General features: G+C 34.1%; 1 protein-coding gene across 1 annotated transcript in view; it reads left to right on the top strand.

The window, feature by feature from the left end:
- Window positions 1-1,687: 1,687 nt before the first annotated feature.
- The window catches only part of LOC145279781 (solute carrier family 35 member F4-like), a 601,960-nt gene continuing 579,730 nt past the window's right edge, over window positions 1,688-23,917 (top strand). Inside the window, exon 1 of the mRNA XM_080131107.1 lies at window positions 1,688-2,018. Within this exon, the coding sequence (XP_079987233.1) occupies window positions 1,961-2,018 (58 nt within the window). The 5' untranslated portion in view covers window positions 1,688-1,960. The remainder of the gene's footprint in view (window positions 2,019-23,917) is intronic.

The raw sequence follows: 23,917 nt of genomic DNA, 5'->3' as shown, positions 1-23,917 counted from the left end.
AGAAACAAAAACGTCTCATAATGTTGATGATTTCTTTCCGAATTTTATTTCAAATGGCATTTTTTTTTATTTGTTCCAGATTCAAATAGAACTGGGGTTAATGCCAACTAATGGGTTATTCCACACCTCTAAAAGCTCCCAAATTAGAGCTTCATTAATGGATCCAGGACCAGGTTAGGTGTTCCTATTTACAATGCCTCCCCACGGGAATTAAGAGTCGTTTTTTAACGTGGAGAAAAGGAACATAAAAAAAATTATCTCAGTCGCGAAGGATTTTATTCACTGACAGAAAATAAGAAATTGAAGTGTAGCATATGAAGAAAAGATACTACACTTTGATCTCGGCGCGAAGGTTGGATGGATCAACTAATCAAGTTCTTTCTAGAACTTGATTAGTTGATAGTGTTTTAGAAGCTGTGTAAGGTGAAACAAGTTTTACAGAATTCAGAAAGATGGATTGACGGGGTCGGTTGGTGTTGAGCACCTTTTCCAAGAGTGTGCGAGGCAGATACATTGTTTTAAAGAAGAACGAAGCAAAAGCGACAGTTTCAGATTGTGATAAACAAAAATAAATAAAATAGAATAAAAAGATTTTAAAAGTTACCGTATTTTCTTGCAATCTCTATTTCCCTACCCACTCGAAATAGTTTTGTCCGATACGTTTTTACTCGTATGGCGGGAAGCATACTAATATACACATTGATCTTTATTATGAAGCGAAGGATGAGAATATTATATTATGGAAAAAAACTGCATCGAAACGATGTCCGCGCAAACGGGCGCAGTTTTTCACGCGCATGCGTAAAAAATATGCACACGCTTGCGCGTACAAAAATTGCCACTAATGTTAAAATAAGGAATTACATTGCTTAATATCCAGAAAACTATTTGTTTCCAGCAAATTTAAATGCGATATTCGTATTCAGCATACCCGGAAACCTGTTTAGGTTGACATTTTGAAGGTTATTGTAAAAGTGGAAAGTAAGTAAAAATTTACCAGTCTAAATTTCTGGCGTTACCCGGGAACGAACACTTAAAGACAACCGGCAATGTCCATTCCACTGTAATTAATTGCTACAGGACACAATCTCACATTTTAAAATTTAGTTTGTAGCAACGTTTTTTTATTGCTTTCGTTTTTATTATCATTTTATTATTTTTTAAAATTAAAATTAAAAAAAAATATAATTTTTTGTAGAAATGTTCCAAGTAGTTACCGTCACAGACGATATAGATCGGTTGCGTCAAGTTTAAGTCAAATGGAGTCCACAAAGGCAGAGTTAAACGCAAGTTCCATTTTTCATGCGGGGGAAATCTAGCACCCCGAAAAGGGTACTCTGAGTTGGGACGAAAATAAAAAAAAAATGCCTCAGTCTGGAAAGATTTCTCCTTCACTGTCCGAGGACTGAGTTATAATTGTAATCAGTTACGCAATAGTACCGTCGCGTAAGATATCAACGCAAACATTTCCTCCTAGGCTACAGTAAATCAGCAACTTATCTTCAAGTAATCGTATACAGTTAATTTTTTTTTTCTGATGGTGTAGCAGACAAATCAAGGCCCCAATCCAGCTTTAACCAACGTTGGCTTCATCCCTCCATCAAACCAGCATCCTATCTGCATCTGTGCTTTCAATCGCTATTACCACTACACCCCAACTACTACTACTACTACTACTACTACTACTACTACTACTACTACTATAATACCTGTAGAGTCAATGCCACCTCCAACTCTGCCTCTCCTGTCGTCATCATCTGTGCGATAAGAAGAAGAAGAACAGCATCCTCCTTTTCGCTTCCTTCTTCTTCTTCTCCATCTTCTGAGTCTGTATTTCTTAGTCGATCCGCATCCCGATTTCTTCCGTTGGATTTTTTATCATTTCGAACTCGGATTTAAAAAAACATTACATTCGTTGTCCATCACCGACTTATCGAAACGACAACCTAATTACACAATAATGCCGGCTGAAGGAGGGGATGATATGGAGGATGCCGGTACCGGCCAACAAGTTTATGGTAAATAGTCTGTTTTCAATATTTTATTTGCGACCGCCAAACCCCATCCCAATCCACCATGTTTGTTTTCTCCCCTCAATCAATCGCGTCATATAAACCCAGCATCGTTATGTTTTGTGTGTTTCAGCTGTGAGCATGTAATGCCTTTTAGTTGTCCGCTTCGTTCGATATATTTCTTACCAAAACAATACGTTTTTGATTTCTTTGATTTAATTGCTTTCTTTCATTTTCTGTTTGTTTTCCTTTCCTTATTTCATGCACATTTACATCTGTTTTTCCTCCTTTTTTTCTCTTTTCTTCCCTTCATCTTTTCATTTCTTTTGCTTTTCTTTTCTTTTATTTCTTTCTTTCCATTTCTTTCCCTTTTCTTTCCATCGTTCATTCGTTCTTTCTTTTGGTTTTCATTATTTCGTTTCTTTTTGGTTTTCAATTCGATTATACCTTTTTTTCGTTGCCTTCTATTTTCTTTCTTTTCTTTTTTCTTTTTCTTATTTTTTTTTCTCCTTTCGGTCTTTCTTTTCATTTCTTTAAATTCTTCTTCGTTTCTTTTCTTACGTTTTTTTTTTTTTAGCTTCTTTCTCTTTTTTATTTCTTTCTTTTTTTATTCTTTTATTTTCTTATTTCTTTATTTTCTTTTTCTCCCATATTATTTTTCTTTCATTTTTTTCGATTCTTCTCTGTTTTCTTTATTTCCTTCAATTTATTTCTTCTGTTGTTATTTTCTTTTTTCTTTCATTTTGTTTTTCTTTTTAATAAACAATTAGTTTCTTCTTATTACTTTGTTCTCTTTGTTTTGTTTTTCTTAATTAATTTTATATATTTATACTTTCTTTCTGTCCTTCCTTCTTTCTTTCTTTCTTTCTTTCTTTTTCTTTCTTTCTTTACGGTTCATTCTTTCCCACTTTTTCTTCTTTATGCCCAAAGTATCCGTGTACTGCCGTTAGGAGATTATTCGTTTGGTTTATCTATTTAACGACATACCAACGCTTTATGGAAGAGGATATATACTGCTAAAATTACCTATGGTAAATGATTTAAACCATCGCAAGAAGGAAACGTAACAGAAGTTTTTTTACACGGAAGTTACCACTTGTCAAGGCCCGAAGGCAACTCGAGGATTAGGGTTAATGAATGTAAAGTGGTAGTATAGTGATCGTTAATGGTGTAAACTGGGTAGAATTTGATTATTTATGGGGACGGTTCAATAAGAACTTGTTCACGTAAACTTTAGTATTATGTATTTATAGTCATAACATATATGCATATGCGCACAAACACAAAGACATACAATGTATGTATATGCATACAAATAAGAGCACACACACAGACACACACAGAGACACAGAGACACAGGCAAACACACACACACACAATATATATATATATATATATATATATATATATATATATATATATAACACATACACGCATAATCTGCCACTCCCCACACACGCCCAAATGCACACACACATATCTCGTATAATCCGTGTAATTTATATATATATAAACACACACACACACACATACACACACAAACACACACACATATATATACATTCTCACACACACACATATATACAATCGGTGCAATATATATCTGTATGTATATATATTTTTTTATACACACACACACACACACACACACACATATATATATATATATATATATATAACTACAACATATCACACACACATATATATATAAATATATTACTGCACATTTCATGCACACACATACACTGCAACATATCAGCGGATAATATTACCTCTTTGATGTTTACAGTTTCCTGCATAATAGAACGATGTATATGTAACTTTCAATAAACCTCTGCTTCATTTTTCATTATATATGCACACACACACACACACACACACACACACACACACACATAAACACACACACACATATATATATATATATATATATATATATATATATATATATATATATACGTGTGAGAGAGTACGATTCTGACAATCGAATTTACCGTGGACCAGCAATAAAGTGTTTTAGTCCCTTTTATTAATTTATCATGATAATTTATAAAGCTCTATATGATCCGAGATTCATTTTACACACACACACACACACACACACACACACACACACACACACACACACACACACACACACACACACACACACACACACGCGCGGTCTTATTTATACATATTTAAATAAAATTACAACTGATATATGTGTGTGTGTGTGTGTGTGTTTGTGTGTGTGTGTGTGCATATCACACACATACAATACAAAAAACTATTGGTTTGGTCATATCATCTATAACTATGATTAAGGTCTTTTACCAGCTTTTAATATGTTAAGAGATATGAACAAAAGGATCAGTAATTGAACAGATATTTTATTAAAATCAAATCCTCCCCTACAAAAAAACAAAAAAAAAACAAAAAAAACCAAACAAACAAAAAATCAAAACAAAAACTTACGTTTCCATTTTTTCGCGCTTTTGCGTTCTAACCTCTCAGGTTTCAACAGTTTAGACACAATTTAACTATAACGACGTCATAAATCTTTGAATATGAACGATTGTTAAAAATAAGAAAAAGTCCTTATACGTTTATTGTTATTATTATATAAAACGAAATTTGTGCGAGTATGTATGTGTGTGTATGTGTGTGTACGTGTGTTTGAGTTCGTTTTCTATGGATACGGAAACAGTTGGGCCGATTAAAAAAAATCACAAAAAGGTACTCTTGATGTATCTGTAAGTGTTCTTACATAAGTTTTGTATCGGAATGAGTCCGATAAGTATCGAAAATCGATAATCGAAATAATCCGATTAAATAAACAAGTCCGATTTTATTCAAAGTTAACAATTTTATACAACCTAACATCACAAGTGCATTTGAGAAGTTTTATCATCACATAAGCAGAAAGGCACAGCCTATTAAATTAACTGTAGATTCTTTTATAAGACAGGGGTGCGTTCGAAATAAATGTTTCGTTTTAGAGCACAAGTGAACCATGAAACTTGACTTTTGTAGGTTTAACTTTAATTCAAATTATTATGTGAATTAACTTCGTAAAATCAGTTAGTTTCACGATAAGATAGAAGCACGTTCGAAATGAATGATTCGGTTTAGAGTACTATTAAACCATGATACTTGACTTTAGAGTTTTAGACTTTAAGTGACGCCATTATTTACAGATATGTTTTTAAAATGAACAGTAGATTCTCTACAGTACAATGTAGACTACAATGCATTGTGGACGATACTACGAAAGTGGGGTCCCTATCTAGAACTGGCAATCAATTGATTTGATTAAAAAATGGTCGATTTCACAGATTTCGGTGACAATAAAAATGTGGTAGGGTGGAACATTTGTCGATCGTCATTCAATCCCGAGTAACGTCGGGTCTCCTTACTAGTATACGATAAGATTTTTCATATGAATGAGAGTATGGATTGGAAGACTAGAGTTCAATCCTCCGTCGAGTTATCACCCAGACTTAAAAATTGATACCTCCTTGCTAAATACTCAAAATCATAAAGTGAGGATCAAGGCTAAGTGGAATGATTCTGGGAAAAGAATTGACACCCTCCTCTAAACTTCGCTGTAATATCTTTGGTTGTGTTCATACTGACTATTTCTCTGAGGATCACTCCTGATGTAATTCTCTACCTATATAAAAGCCAGGTACGGCCAACGATGGAGTACTGTTGCCACCTCTAGGAAGGAGCTGCTAGAAGCAGCTTATCCTGCCTTGACAGAGTTCAAAATAGACTTAGTGGGGATGCCCTTTTCTCTTTCCTGCAACCTCTTTCCCCACAGAAGAGACGTTGCGAGCCTGTCTCCATTTTATCGTTATTTTCATGGCAAATGCTCATCTGAGCTTCAATCTATGCCCCCCCCCGCTAAACTTTCACAAAAAACATTCGTTTAGCTAAAACCACTATCAACAATTTCCCACACTCTTTATCTGTGCCTAAACCTAATGCAGATTCCATGAACAAAGCTGCTTTCTTAGAACTTCACGCCTGTGGAAGTCTCTTCCGATTGCCTGCTTTCCAGCTGACTACAATCTGATTGTCTTCAAGTCCAACGTAAACAAGTTCTTGATGTACCGCCTCCCTAAGTAATCCAATTTACATAATTCCCACTACTTATTTTTACTACGCTATAATCACATTGACTAATGTATACCCATTAACCCTTATCCTCGAGTGGCCTCGGGGCCTTGACAAGTGGTAATTCCTGTGTAAAAAAAAATGTAGATATTACTTAAATATTGGATATTACTTAAATAATAAGATCAAATCACAGAATTGCGTGAGCAAATTTATTGATCTGTTTATTATAATTTCTGATGAACTTAATAAGTTAAAAAAAATTATTTTCAAATTCGTTTGAGATAGAACAGTACGTCTGACTTATTATTTGCTTTCGTGCTTTCCATCACCACTTGAAATGGTTTCGTCCGTTGGTTAGAAAAAAACCTTTGCATGACGCGACAGAAGAACTAAATTAAAATAAATAAAGCTCAAATTCGGATCCCTTATGGCTAGCAGTTGTGTTCCTAAATTAGTAAATATTGATTAATTAGTTTAGGAATGAATCATGTATATAAATATATTTAATTTAATATATATTGCGGAAGTGACGGCAAACAACTTTTAAGGTACGGGTGACCAACACTGTATATAATTATTTTTAAAGGCAAATATAAAAATAGAAGTTTGGGTAAATTTTACTTGGTTTCCACTTTAATATTTTCCTTTAAAATGACAACTACTAAAGGTTTTCGGCTATGCTAAAAAACGACTATCACATTTAAATTTTCCGCAAATAAGTAGTTTCTGGATATTAAGTAATGTAATTCTTTATGTTCAAAGTGGTGGCCATCGTTGTACTCGCAAGCGCGCATATTTTTGCAATAATTTATATACTGACTATTCGATAGCTAGCCTTTACATATACTGACCTAATGAGTCACTGGTAGTCTCTCCTTATTTGTCTCCCATTCCTTACATTAATAAGTGATTTTTCTGACAAAGGGAGAAGAAAAAGCTGCATTGTCGGTTTGCAGTATCTTGCGTGAACAGTCGCCAGAGATGTCGGAAATTTTCTGTTTCTATGTCTATTCTTACGGCCATGTCACTAGTAAGGATGTCGACATTTACCGGCCTATATATGAACTGGCGTTCATTTGTGCCTACTTGCAGGAATATTGGACTTATTCAGACGTTAGTGTATAGAGTCCTTAGAATTTGTTCTTCTGGTAAACTAGAACGCGAATTGAAGACCGACAAGGATATTTCCGAACGGTTATCCGGAGAATTTAATTGATTATATTATTAAAAATAAAGTTAAAAATACAATTCTCTTGCGGTCTTTGGTCCCTCCAGGTGTCCTGTCCACTAAAAGGTCCCTTGGGTTAGGGAGACCAGTCAGTGTTTGGGTAGACGAATAATTAAATCTGCTTAAAATTTCTTCCCGTCCGTTGCTCTACGTTTGGTCTTTGGTGTAAAATCTGAATTTCCCCTAGTTGTTAAGGATGGTTAACCTTACATCATAAAAAGTAAAGTAGTTTATAAAATTAATTGTTAGTGCGCTGCTGACTATGTGGGTCGAACCTGTTTAAATTTGCAAACTCGAATCAACCACCATGTTCCAGCAAAAATAAGACTGGGCAAGTCTTGTCGCTCTTACTCCCTTTCTTCCACCTTGAAAGCTGCCATTGACCCAACACCCCATGAAAATCTAGCGTATGCAAATGTGTAAAAAATGGAGTGTTTTAAAATTTTGCACCGGGCTAACTCTCAAAATCACTTGCGGATTTTGGAGTCGGTCTCCATTATTTTACGCAGACATTCTCTCTGCCAACAGAAAGAATTTGTTAGGTCATTAGACTCATTTGGGGATATATTTTAACTACCCATTTTGCCCCCACTTGTACATATATTTTATATAATTGTAAATATTTTATTTTATTCGTATTTCTACCCGTCCTTCCTTTTTTTTCTCTTCCTCGGTAAAAAATTTATACGCACACCCCATTAAGTCTGTTCTTGCTATTCTTGCTAGACATTTTATTTATTTATTTATTTTCTATGATCAACGATTAACTCCTAATGAGTCTGTTGATGAAAGGGACCCCTCGTGTTTTGCCGGCTATTTTCTGCAAAGCAATATATATATATATATATATATATATATATATATATATATATATATATATATATTGAGATTGCTCGTGTATACATATATTTCTTTGATCCTCTCTAGCTGCTTAATTAATTTTCGAGTGAAATGGCAGATGACTTTGCTACACTCATTGTATACTCTAACACTTTTGGTTATCTCTAAAGCTATGTTTAGGGGTTGAGTATTGAGTACAGAACACTATTTTAACATGTGTATTGGTAATTTTAGCGGAAATCGTGCGACTGATTGCAGTATTAATGGAGTATAAGTATTCAAATCGTTTTAGAATGTATTCATAGTTCCAGACTGAAACTGAAAAATTAACCAGGCATCTAGAAAGGACCATGAGAACATATGAAGATACAGATCATCTGTAATATTTCACGGAACATGTTACCAAGAAATTAAAAATATAAAGACTGCCTATATTAGAAAAGGACATTTTTATGTCGAAAGCTCATATGTTTTAAAAATAAATAACTTATTAAAACACGTTACTATTTGGCTTTCATATATTTTATAATAATAATAATAATAATAATAATAATAATAATAATAATAATAATAATAATAATAACTAGCAGGATCTGTGGAAATTCCATAGCGGCGTTTTCCATATGTAATATATTGCTGCTAGGCATTCTCTGAGCGTTCAGCATGAATAAAGACACTATTATATTATTCTAGCCCTTTTGTTAAAACTAAAAATATTTATCTAAGCAAGTCTATATATTAATACAGTAGCGTATAGAACAATAAAAAAGGATAGAACAATAAAAAAGAGGTGAGTTATTTATTTTTCCTTATTTAATAATGTAAGCATGGCCGTTTAAAAACAATATAAAGTAGTAATTTCAAAAATAAAAAAATAGATGAGTTGAGCGCTATCATCTATAATCGAAAACGAAACTAAAATTTATGAAGAATTCTTGGCAAAATTATTTATTACAAGAAATGGAAGCACACAACAATTATTAAACGACAACCACTAAAAAGAAAAAAAGATGTAAGCATAACACACAAAGTAACACACACGCTATCGTATTAATATATAGATTAATAAAAACATCAACGTCGGTCGATCGGTTGGTTAGTCGGCCTCTCTCTCTCTCTGAATGAAAAAAAAAAACAAACAAAAAATAACAAATAACTGCTGTAGATATGATTACAAAAAATAAACTACAGAAATGCATACATTTTTTGCCAAACACACACACATAGATAAGCGGAAGTAAACACACACACACACAAACACACACACACAATGAAAATGTAGTAGTAGCAATAATATTTTAAATAACGAAAACACCAGCGTCGGTCAGTCGGTTGATCGGTCGGTCGGTCGGCCTCTCTCTCCCCCTCTCTGTCTCTCTTAAACAATAAAAAATATAAAAAATAAACAATGAAATAAAACAAACAAACAAATAACTGCTGTAGATATTATTACAAAATATAGAACTACAGTGATGCATCAATTTTTGTCCCAAATATTTTAAATTACAAAACTTATAGCGTCCGCCGGTATAGGCTTTTTTACGGAATAACTTAAAATCAATTATTTCCTAACAACTTTTGTATTTACCAAAAAGATAAAACCGTAAATTTTATAGAATTAAAAAACAAATATAACGACGAGAACACGCTAATCGAATGTTGTCTGGAGCGTTCGTAAATGTGTATTCCGGAATTAATGTCTGTTCCAGAATTAATGTGCATTCCGGAATTAAATCTCAACCAATGAAATTTGCCGGAAAGCGTGACACAGAAAAGAACACACACACACACTATCATATTAATATATAGATAATACATAAAGAAAAAACAACCCGGGGAGGTTGTTTAATAGCCTAAATAATAGAAATAGCTTCAACTAAATGCTGTAAAATAAAACAGATTTGGAAACAATTAACACGTATTCTTGAAGCACATATCGATAACGAACCACTCATGTCAGTAAAATATGTTTTTTTAACATCGAAATATCTGAAGTAATTATCAATTCAAAGCAAAAATTGTACCTGGTAGCCTTTTGTTTCGAGGGCGGTAACGTTTTGAGAACCATGATAAAATAACTTAAAAAATTCACCGGCACAGTTCTCACGTTAAGCAACTGATGATCTCTACAGAAATGTTAATATTATAGTATACTAGACTACCCGTGACCCGTTGTGTCAGTATGTTATATTAGCTATGGAATTCATGTATGAGCGTGACACTTTTTTTTTTGACAGAACAGAAATTTTTTTATGAAAGTACATTAAAATGAAAAAAGAATATAGATAGATTTCTAAGAGTCGTTCTGTTTATTATAATTGATTATTTTTGAAAAAAAAAATACAGTTACTGAATTATAAGTGGTTGGCCATACTTATAGGTAAATGTGCACTGAACAGATATCATAATACTTATTATAGTTAAATTCAAATTTTGATATATCTGCTTTTTTTTACATCGTTCATTTCTGTATTATGTTTAAGTTATTTTAAATCCCACTCTTCCCATGTTAAATAATAATTTCAAAATAATAACGTTAATATTTTAGCGTTCCAATTGTTCTTTTGTTGTTTATTTTCGCGTTTAAATTATCCAAATAAACAATTGTTAATACTGTCTGCTTTTATTTTACATCGTTCATTTCTGTATTACGTTTAAGTTATTTTAAACCCCACTCTTTCCATGTTAAATAATAATTTCGAAATAATGACGTTAATATTTCAGTGCGCAGATCAAAATCTGAAAAAGAAACGATTTGTGTTTATTTGTTTACGTTGTTATGGGTTATGTTTATGCGCGTATGCTCAACCGGATGTCGTAAACCGGAAAGTGGGTTACAAGGTCATTGGAGTTTTATAATTATATATATATATATATATATATATATATATATATATATATATATATATATAGTAAGTTATGAAATACGTATGGCAACATTTATAACTTACTACCTAGCTCTACCTACGTATTGAGCAATGTTGAAGTAAATACTTAAAGTTTACGCATAAATCTATACTTTCCTATATTAATTTGTGTGATTAAATAACGTAGTCATATATATATATATATATATATATATATATATATATATATATATATATATATAAATATATATAAAATGAAAATTACAATTGAATTTACGAAAATGATCCAAGGTGGTAAAATTAAAGTAAATTATAAATATTAGAGAATTAATATTTATAAAATTATCTCAGCCAGATATAAAAGCTCGATAAAACCAAATAGGAAATAGAGCTTATAATATGAGCAAACAGTTAAAAAAATATGTTAAAAACACTTTGAAAGGAGTTAAAAACATATTTAATCTGAAAAGCAAAATGCGTGATCGGATTTTGCATGCAGAAGTATTTGATGAAACAACAAGTATCGGATTTTGCATTCAGAAGTATTTGATGAAACAACAAGTAAGTACTTACTTATTGTTTCATCAAATACTTCTGCATGCAAAATCCGATCCCGCATTTTGCTAATTCCTACCCTCTGATTAGAAGGAGAGTATTTCTTCGAAACTCCGCGGATTAAGGACTATTCATTAATCTAGTGTTTCCTTTTCAGACTAAATATGTTTTTAACTCATTTCAAAGTGTTTTTTAACATATTTTATTAACTGTTCGCTCATATATATATATATATATATATATATATATATATATATATGTATATATATATATATATATATATATATATATATATATATATATGACTACGTTATTTAATCACATAAATTAATATAGGAAAATATAGATTTATGCGTAAACTTTAAGTATTTACTTTAACATTGCTCAATACGTATGTAGAGCTAGGTAGTAGTATATATATAGGAATGACTTGTAACGGTTATTGAATTAAACGAAGATTACCATAAAGTAAATGATATTCTAATTACAGTGTTCAAAAAGCTTCAAACAGAACTAGTATAATATTTATAAAGCTGTTTAAACGTTGTGTTCAAGATAAATCAACACCCTGGAAAACCTCACCAGTCTACCTCGTATTTAAAAAGTCAGGCGACCGGTCATCTCCCTCTCTCTCAGTACAGATTAATCAGTTTCCTATGCATTGTGAGTTAGTTACTGGAATCTGTATTAAACAGAGAAGTGGTCAACTACGTTAGCAGAAATAACCTGCTTAGTGACATGCAACATGATTTCCATTTTGCCGGATCTACAGCTGATTGTGCTAACAGTAATATCTCGCAAGATTAGCGAATCTCTCGACGCGCGATTCGTTTCTAGGCAATTGCTCTTGACACATCAAAGGCTTTTGAGAGGGTATGACATAAAGAACTACTACACAAGATCTTCAGCTACGAAATAGCTGGAACTGTCTTCTCAATTATTAAATCATTCCTCTCTGATAGGTTCATAAGGATAGTGGTTGATGGACAGAAATCACAAGCTTACAGTATTAATTCTGGCGTGCCTAAAGGGTTCATGCTGGGCCAAATTCTTTTCCTTATCTTCATCAATGATCTTGGAAATCACATTCTTAGATCATTCGTAGCATTTATGCAGACGACACTACCATCTATGGCAACACTTCAAAGAATCTCTCTGATTCTCTCTCATTTGATCTTAAGCACACGGTGCAATGAAGAAAAAGGTGACTGGTTAATTTTAATGCATCTAAAACCAAACTCATCTCTTTCCATCATCAACTCTCTGATCTCCATCTGGCCCCCAATTGAAATCAACAGCTCTCGTCTTAAGGACGCATTTTGGTCTGACTTTCACGCCTGATCTAAAATCGGGCACATGCATCAAATCCGTTGCCAATGTCACTGAATAAAAGGATTTAATTATTCTACCGCTTTAGTACATATTTCACTGTCGATGCAATCCTCTACCTATATAAGAGGTAAGTCCTAGTCCTAGGATGGAGTACTGTAGTTACAACTAGGCAGGATAATAATGAAGTTGTTCGTTCATTTTTTTTTACCTGATCATATTTTAATCATATATAATAAGTGCGAAACTATTTCTTACTTTTTGGATTGAGTTGCATTTGAAAATAATCCCAGTTAATTTGTCAACCAACTACAATTTGCAATTAACAACATCTTATTCTGTGTATCACTCTATTTTGTCTATACTCTATTTCTTTCATTGAATGTTGATTCAATCATTTTCTAACAGTTTTTAATACATCTGTGAGTATTAAAAAAAAGTGACTCTCTCTCTTTGCTGTCTACTATGCAAATTAGACAGAAACGTTATAGGACTCTTTCTTTCTGTATTATCTACAGAAATAAAGAGACTCGTTATTTTAGTGACGCAAGAGAAATTTCTTAACACACACACACACACACACACACACACATACACACATATATATATATATATATATCTGATGAGAATACTGGAAATAGTATTTCGACGAAATAGAGAAATAAAAAGGAACAAACCAAGTTATGTGTTAATCAAAGTTTTGTCTTTATTTCATTCAGAGAAAGTCTCGAAATAAAGACGAAACGTTGATGAACACATAATTTGGTTTGTTCCTGTTTTATCTCTCTCTCTCCCCCTCTCTCTCTCTCTATATATATATATATATATATATATATGTATATATATATACATATATGTGTGCGTGCGCGCACGAAAGCCACACTATATGTGTGTGTATGTGTGTGTATGTGTTTGTGTGTGTGTGTGTGTGCAAGGAGAAGGGAGAGAGGAATGTTGGGAGAAAACAAAAACTATAGATTTTTTTAAGTCACTTAAATTAATTTCCCCACGTTAAATTTAAAGAAAGAACTATTATTTTACTGATCGTCAAAATTACGTGACTAAAATCCTTAAAAAATAATTTCACTCTTTAAAATTCTCTAAGGCTTTTACTGTTTAATTCTTGATTAAAGCACTTTATAAAAAACAAATAAAACTACCGTGGTTCTGAAATTTATGGAATTTTTCTAAAAAAAAACCCCAAACCAAATCCCTATACCTATCATCAATTGATTAATAATACTGTTTATTTGGAATCGGGGGTGCAGGAATCCTTGGTATAGTACACAACGCGGGCGGCATGTACAGCACACACACACACACACACACATACACACACACACACACACACACACACGCACATATATATATATTAGTGATGGGACGATTTGAATATTTTTCCTAATTCGTCCTAACGAATATAGATACATATATACTAAACTACCCGTGACCCGTTTGGTCAGTATGTTATATTAGTTATGAAATTAATGTATGAGCGTGACACTTGTGACGTAAAGAAAATAGTTTTTTGTGGCATACAGAAACATTTCTATGAAAGTATATTAAAATAAAAAAGAATATAGATAGATTTCTATGAGTCGTTCTTTTTATAATTGTTTATTTTTGAAAAAAAAAAAACACTCACAGCCATTGAATTATAAGTGGATTGCCATACTTATATGCACTGAACAGATACCGTAATATTTTAAATTTTGATATATCTTTTAATTTAAACGCGAAAAAACAAACAAAACAATTGACACACTGAAAACGCACACAGTAAAACAATACGTTTTATTGTCGCGTTGATTATTTATTTGTAACGCAAATTAAAAAAAAATTCTGTGTTATTTACTTATGTTGGTAGTGTAGAAGAAAATGTATGAATGCTTTTTTAGAAACGTGTATTAAAAAATGGAGAATAAATTAAAAAATGAAGGCGGTGTGTAAATCGCCGTTGTAAAATGCCAACGGGTTAAAGTAGATTTATTTGTAAGAAAATTTCGTTAAAATAACTTAAACGTAATACGGAAATGAAGGGTGTACAAAAAATGGAGAAAGTATTAACAATTGCTTATTTGGATGATTTAAACGCGAAAAAAAAACAATTGGGAAGCTGAAAACGTACACAGTAAAACAATACGTTTTATTGTCGCGTTAATTATTTGTTTATGTAGGCATGCGTAGTCGTAAACCGATACAAGGTCATTTGTGTTTTATAATTATATATTGCGTGTGTGTGAGTGAGGAGGAGAGGGGAGGAGACGATAGATTTCTCTAATTCTAATATAAAAAAGTTCGTAAGCTATCTAAAGACTAATTTAAATCCAAATTATCTCCTCTAACCTTGTTTCATACTAACAGGCGTCCTTTTCTGACACCAAGAATCTACTAGATGCTGGAATCCATTGACTTGTTTTTTTTTGTGTAAAGGCGGCATTGGACCGTCAAGTAAAAATGATGATTTCAAAATTATTGCTTATTCTACCATAACCCCCAATCGCATGTTATCTATGCATACCTCAAGGACGTTTCCAAATGTGGTAGAAACATCTCCAATAGAGGTCCTGAGTTACAACATAAGCATGACTATATTATAGATACCCCTCCAAATGTCACCGAATCCTGTCCGTCTATTACTCTGCTAACATCCATATCTGTGGTGACTTTACTGTTGCCAGTGTTGATTGGCTAGTCAACTCTAACAAAACTGATAACTAAAGGAATGTTTTATAAAGAATTTTGCATGCCCCATGTATTTTTTTTTTTTTTTTTTTTTTTTTTTTTTTTTTATTACATTTTCACCCCAAACAAGGCAAATTGCCACTTTGGTGTAGGGGGCTACTATCAGGGGCAACAACTACTGGGGTACTATGTAGGGATTTGGGCAGCAAGGTGTCGGTTCACGTTACACTTGAACTTCTGCACGTCAGTACTGTTGGGGAAGCAGGGACCTGGAATGGAATTCCAGAGTCTTGCGGTTCTGGGGAAGAAACTATTAGAGTAAAAAGATCTTTTACATCTAGGGACCTCTACAGTGTGGGGGTGGGATCTAGTAGCCTGTCGGGTTTGTCGAGGGTGCTCGCGTCGTGGGGGCACAAGTGATTGCAGTTCATCAGAGCATTCACCACTAAAATACTTGTAGAACAGGCAGAGGGATGCAACATTTCGTCGATGGGACAGAGGCTGAAGCTTAGATGCCAGTTCAGGGCCTATCAGATTTGCGACTCTCTTTTGAACCTTGTCAAGGAGCGAGAGACTAGTAGCAGATGCACCAGCCCAGATGTGGCAGCAATACTCCATACATGGGCGAATGGTGGCCTTATAGAGGTACAGGATACTTTCGGGTGTTAGTAGTTTTCTAGCACGGTAGAGAGAGCCCACCTTTCTTGCAGCGGCCCTGGCAATGCCTTCAATGTAATTGTTCCAACTCATGTTTCCTGTGAACGTTAGGCCAAGGAGTTTGAAAGATGGACTCTCAGATAAAGAGTCGTTGGCCATTGCTATTGGTGGTAGAGAGGGTTTCTTGTAATTATTGAATGAAACTAGTTTAGTCTTGGCAGCATTGAACGCGACCAACCACTTTTGTCCCCATTCCACTACAGATTGGAGGTCTTCCTCTAGTGTTTCTGCCATTTCTTTAGAAATGTGTTCATTCGTCTTCCTGTCGTGTCTGCCATAGAGTGTAGTGTCATCAGCATATATACCCATCTCAGAGGCAATGTTGTCGGGGAGGTCATTTATGAATATCAGGAACAATAGAGGTCCAAGGATAGAACCCTGGGGCACTCCCGCATTTATATCATATTGTTTAGATGTGCGACCGTCGAGGACTACCTGGATTTTTCTCTTATCTAAGAAGGATTTAATTATGTTAAGTATTCTACCAGTGATACCGTATGATCTGATTTTACTGAGGAGACCCTCATGCCATACCCTGTCAAAAGCCTTAGATATATCTAGAGCTACCGCTCTGCCTTCCCCCGCTTTGTCCAGTGATTGGTATATACGTTCAGAGATCACGGTGAGGATGTCTGCTGTGGAACGGGCTTGTCTAAATCCATATTGTTTGTCAGTCAGTAGTTTAGCATCTGTAAGATGATGGATTAGAGCGTGGTTAATTATGGTCTCAAATATTTTGGCAAAAAGTGGAAGGAGGCTAATGGGGCGATAATTTGATGGGTCTGTCCTTTCACCAGAATTCTTGAATACTGGTACAACAGAAGCAGTTTTCCAACAGCCCGGAAAGCAAGCTTCATTAAGACATTTGTTGTAGAGTTTGGAGAGAACTGGAGCTACTTCGGCTGAGCACTTTTTTAATAGCACAGCTGGGATAAGATCGGGTCCACATGCTTTTGAGGTGTCAAGGTTTTTTATGATAGCATGCACCTGAGCAGGGGTGGTTTTCAGATCGTCTAGTGTGGCGTCTGTCCGCATAGGAAAGTCAGGTAGGGGGTGGTTGGAAGGGTCCAGTGTGGAGTTTGAGGCAAACCGACTGGCAAGCATGTTAGCCTTGTCGGTTGCTGAGGAGACAACCTCGTGATTGTTGGTTAGTGGGGGAATTGTCGATTTACTCAGTTTATCGACGAACCAAACCGCATACCTAATACTGCCTTCTTGATCTTTCACTGAAAACTTTCCATACGTAATGTTGGTCTCTTGTCCTTCCACATATGGGGAAAGCAGACTGATAATATAGAAGACTACGTGAACAACAACAACAACAACAACAACAACACACACACACATGCACGCACACACACACACACACACACACACACACACACACACACACACACACACACACACACACACGAGATTTAGAAACACAGCAAAAGGTCAGAAAAATAAACAATTCAAATACAACAATACGCCACTATTCACCCCCCCAAAAACAAATAAACCCAGAAAAACTATGTACAAGTTTATTTTGTTTATTTTTCGATTTCGGAGCGACTTAGCAAACCTTATACGATGCTATTTATTTCGTTTACTTCTCTTTTCCGGACTCATTATCAATACTACACATACATTACCTTTGTTTACCTTTTTTATACGTAAATTTTACCTTAATTCCACCTCCACACTTTTCTTTTAAATGATGGCTTTTAGAAGTTTTCGACTATGTTGATTAAGAAAATCTCATTTATATTTTGCAGATAAAAGTAGTTTTCGAGATATAAAGACTTGTATTATGCACTTTAAATCAGTGTCCGGCAGATTTGTACGCACGCGCAAAAAATGAATCTAATCCTATCCGACCGACACTGACACTCCCAATTTTTTGTTAGTTATTATTAGTATTTGCGGATGGTTATCCTGACAACGACTAACAAGGTTAAATTTGAGGCAAATAGTTTGACCCCCCACTCCCAAAATGGGATGTCTATTCCGAAAACCGTTCTTAACATGAGAAGTTTGGAAGTTGGGCAACAACAGCAGCAGCAGCAGCAACAACAACAACAACAACAACAAAAGCAACAACAACAACAACAGCAAAAACAACAACCGCAGTTAAATTTTTTATGAGGAAAGCATGCTGTCACCGGGCAACGCAGCTTAACGTGGTTTTCTAGTATTCAATAAGATGACAAAGTCATGCCAAATTGTAAACCACAGTAGACCACAGATTGAAGGTCAAGGAGACAGAAAAACAAATACATAGATTTTGATAGAGGACTGAAAGGGATATATATATATATATATATATATATATATATATATATATATATATATATATATATATATATATATATATATATATATACTAGCAGTTCAGTCCGGCTTTTCTCGGGCCCTGTGTACTGTTTATAACTTGTCCTAAGTATGAATGCACTTTATGTAAGATTTCAAATGTTTAGACCAAAAATTGTCTGCGCAATTTCGTAGAGACCACTGAGGAAAATTTTTTATAACTTGGACCCCAATTTTGTTCCCTTAACATTTATTATTTTGGTCTCAAATCAACATACAAAGTTTTACCGATGTTCAAGTTACCTACATCTAAAATTTCAAATTTTTAGTCCCAAAATTGGTGGAGAAATTTGGAAGAATCTGCAACTCTTTCAACTTTGACCTTTTGGCAGTCAGATTTTCGCCCCCAAACAGATTAAAATGCTTGCCGCATGTCTGAATACCCGTTATGTATAAATTTTTAAATGTTTAGACAAAAATTGGCTGAGTAGTTTGCTAAAGACTGCCAAGGTCAAATCTTTTGAACTTTGACCCCTTGGCAGCCAAATTTTCAACTCAAACAGATTAAAAAGCTTGCCCTATTTCTGAATACCCTTTATATAAAATTTCCAATGTTTAGACCAAAATTGGTTGAGTAATTACGTAGAGACCGCAGAGGGAAGAATTTTTAAAACTTTGATCCCAATTTTAACCCCATAACTTTTTTTTGGGGGGGGGGAGGAGGCTCAAATTAAATTGAAAACTTTAATCCATGTCTAAGTAATCCAGATTTACAATTTCAAGTGTTTAACCCAAAATTGGCGGAGGAGTTTGGTAGAGTTTTCAAAGATTTTAAAATCGTTTAACTTTGACCCCTTGACAGCCAAATTTCTCATTAAAAAGATTTTCCCAAATCTCAATACCCCTTATATCAAATCTCGTGTCTCTAGACCGAAAATTGACAGTTATTTGATAGGGAAATGTACACACACACACACACACACACACACACACACACACACACACACACACACACACACACACACACATTTTCACTAGTATATATATATATTTATTATATTGTGACGGGATCTTATAGTGAAGGGGGGACTCAAATGCAGAAGTGGGTAGACAAATTTCCTTCCTTTTATAGTTAGCAGATAGATATCGCCCCTTCCTCCGAACGCCCACACTTTAGAGCTCGAACGTGAGAGAGATAGACAGAAGGGGAACGAATCAGAAGAAATCAATTTTAACGGGAAGAGAAGCACGTGTAGCAAAAAACTATCCAGAGGAAGTTATTCATGATTGTCATGGCCTCGATAACAGACAAGAAACGCCGAACGTTTTACGAAGAATGCCACAATATGAAGTCACAACAACAACAAAAAAATGGGAAATCGCACGTAGAGTTCACTGCATGGAAATGAGCGAAGCAGTTTAGAGATTTTCCTATGGTGCAGAAAAGGACAGAGTGCTCAAAGAAAAGTTGTGCTTAGACGGAAGCCGATATATATATATATATATATATATATATATATATATATATATATATATATATATAATTTCATGCCTGTAGAACCAAAATTAACAGAGGAGTTTGGTAGGCAATATTTTTAAACAATATATATACGCATACATAAATATATATAGAAAGAGGTTTGTGTTTACTATAAAGTTTTTACGCAAATATTTCGCAAGTATAAATCATGTAGGATACCGCCATGAATATACACGTAATAGTAATAGTTAACTAAAGATGATCATCCCATAAGAAAACCGAAAAAAAAAACAAAAACAAAAAACAAACAAAAAACAAATAGGGAATTAATTAATATGAATGTTTAAAGAATATGCAAATTAGCTAGATCTTTTGTAGATAAATGCAATTTCACGACCCATATATAAACAAAGTTGTATTTTCTTTTTAAATAAATAGAAAGAAGATTTTACTATGAATACCAATACACAGAAATACCAAAATTTATGTTGGTTGGTTGGGTTTGTTTTACGGCATAACAACCCTTTTGAGGTTATTTAATGCCAATTCCAGTTATTTTGAAGAAAATATATTTAATAGAATATGCATATTTTTCAAATCGGTTTCTATTTAACCCATAGTTGGGACCCTAACAGGTACTACCACTCTGGGTCAGAGTGGACGTGGGAGTAATGGCAATTAAGGGGTGACTCCACACTCCCCAAAGCCCGCAAGCTGGGGCCTCACCATCGGATATAGTTTAAGATCATATCCAGGACCAAAATTTATGTGAGTATATATATATATATATATATATATATATATATATATATATATACATATATATATATATATATAAATATACTCGTTTTTTTATATTCAAAAGTAATGGACTAATGAATTCAACGAGGTTGTTAGATAGTGCTCAATAAAAAGAGCTGATAATACTTGTTTATGTGAGCATGTTTATATAACAATAAACAAGTATATATAAATATATATATATATATATATATAATTAAATAAGTATTCATTTATACCTACAGACACTATTATTTGCAGCTTACGCAATCATGAGTTTAGGCTAACAATTCCTGTCGTCCATGAGATTCTAACCCAGTCGTGAAGCCACCTTTTGCCGAGCCGCTTCCTCATGGCCACTAAACAATTGCTTCGGGAATTAAGAACTATTAAATCCCGAACTCAGGCGAATACAATACCAATCTAGAGTGTTTGCACGAGCGAAAGTCATAAACCTGACATAAACGCTACTTGACGGCCATAATTCCGCAGACAGTGTCTCCATCTTTAAGTGTTCTTAAAGGGGCTTAATAATTATAATTAAATAATAATTATGCGTTTTAAACCTACATACACTAGTGTTTCATGCTTACGCAATCATCAGTGTAGGGTAACAGTTTATGCCGGTCGTGAGATTCGAACCCAGCCACAAAACCACCTTTTGTTTCGTTTGCCGACCATCTACCCCAGGGACACCAAACAATTGGCACGGAATAAAGGATATTAAGAACTATTAAATGCAGAATTAACGCGAATACAATATATATATATATATATATATATATATATATATATATATATATATATATATATATATATATATATATATATATATATATATAGTAATTTATAAAATATATATGGTGATTAAGCTACACTGAATATTCGGCGTTTCATCCACTCTAGGATTCCTCAGACGGATAAGCCTGAGGAGTCCTAGAGTGGATGAAACACCGAATATTCAGTGTAGCTTAATCGCCATGTATATCTTATAAATTACTAACTAGCTCTACCTACGTATTGAGCACTTTTGAAGTAAATACTTAAAGTTTACGCATAAATCTATACTTTCGTATATTAATTTTATGTGAATAAATGAAGTAGTGATATATATATATATATATATATATATATATATATATATATATATATATATATATATATATATATATATGACATTATCATGGAAAGGACCAAAGCCGTCCACAGATTTCCGTATCGAGCAGGAAAGGGCAGACATCCAAAACAACGCTTGAACGCAAGCCGAGATGCAAATAAATATAGGAAATGGCGAACGGAATGCATGTAACTGTCACTGTATGGCACACGGTCACAAAAAAGGAATGGCTGTGTTACATTGAGACGCACAGCATGTGTCTACTTCGTGTAAAGTGAGAGAACTGATCTTTGGCACCGGCCGTTGTAGGAATACTGTGAAGATATTTACTGGAGAAAAGAATGTGAGCTCAAAGACTGGATTATACCTGGACTATATTGTCGCGTATTGAAATTCCGAGAATCTTCAGAATTGGATGATAATTTCTTCTAGACATATCTTATTCGGGTACTGCATATTTCCATCAGCTAAGTATTTTATGTTTATTATTCCCATCCTCCCCCGACTCTCTCCATCCCAAATGAAAAGTCGAATCAGTTTCTTAGATCATTTATGTTTCAATATGTTACTTATATTTGGAATGGATGTACATAAATCTAAGACAATAGCAGAATCGTTAGAAAATGACCTCCAGATCATAGTGGAACGGGGCTGGAAATGGATGGTGACATTTAATGCTAATAAGACTAAACTGCTCTCCTTTAACAATTTCCAGATTCCTCTCGAACTAGCGATATCCATGACAAATAACACACAACTTGAGAATTCTTCCTTCAAACACACCGGCCTAACATTCACAAGCAATGTGAACTGGAACAAATACATTGAGGACATGTCGAAGACTGCTACAAAGAAGGTGGGCTCCCTCTATCGAGCTAGAAGACTACTCACACTTGAGAGTATCCTGTATATCTACAAGGCCACTATTCGCCCATGCATGGAGTATTGTCGCCCCATTTGAGCTGGTACATCTACCACTAGCCTCTTCCTCTTGGATAGTCTCACCCCCAATGTTTTCATCTAATAGATCCCACTTAGTAAACTAAGCTCCAACCTCTGTCCCATCGTCGCAATGCTGCATCTCTGTGTCTGTTTTACAAATATTTTAATGGAATGTGCTCTGATGAACTCGTTGCACTTGTGCCCTTCGACGTACATATCCCCTACAAACTCGCTTAGCAACAAAATCTCGTCCCTTTACTCTTGAGGTCCATAAATGCCAGAAAGCTTTCTACTCTAAGAGTTCCTTCCCTTGAACTTTGGAATTCCCTTTCTGTTACCCGCTTACCTGATTATACTGATATGCAGAAGTTTAGACGTAAACCAACATCTTGTTAATCTTTCCTAGGCATGGTCCCAAATAGTAACACCTTATATCCAAGTGGCGATATACCTTGTTAGGGGCGAATGTGAGTAAACAAAAAATGTATTTAGACTCAAGTAATCATTTCGCATAATACAAAAATAAATAAAGAAAGAAAGAAAAAAAGAAAAAAAGAAAAAGAAAGATATTGTTTTGTTTTGGTGACTTTTTTTTTCGACTCTCCTCTGCGGTCTCTAGCAAATTACTCAGTCAATTTCTGGTCTAAATATTTGAAATTTTACATAAAGTGTATTCAGACATAGGACAAGCTTTTTAATCGTTTTTTGACCGAAAATCTGGCTGCCAAGGGGTCAAAGTTCAAAAGATCTGACTTTTTCGGTGTCTAGCAAACTACTCAGCCAATTTTGGGTTTAAACATTTGAAATTTTACATAAAGGGTATTCAGACACGCAGCAAGCTTTTTAATCAGTTTTTGGGCGAAAATCTGACTGCCAAGAGGTCAAAGTTGAAAAAGTTGACCTTTGATGATTCTACCAAATTCCTCCGCCAATTTTGGGTGTAAACACTTGAAATTTTAGATGTAGGTT

Source organism: Euprymna scolopes, chromosome 7 (genome assembly GCF_053919585.1).
Source record: "Euprymna scolopes isolate OS-2025 chromosome 7, ASM5391958v1, whole genome shotgun sequence".
In the NCBI taxonomy this organism is placed as follows: domain Eukaryota; kingdom Metazoa; phylum Mollusca; class Cephalopoda; order Sepiida; family Sepiolidae; genus Euprymna; species Euprymna scolopes.
This window is presented reverse-complemented; position numbering and strand designations above follow the sequence as displayed.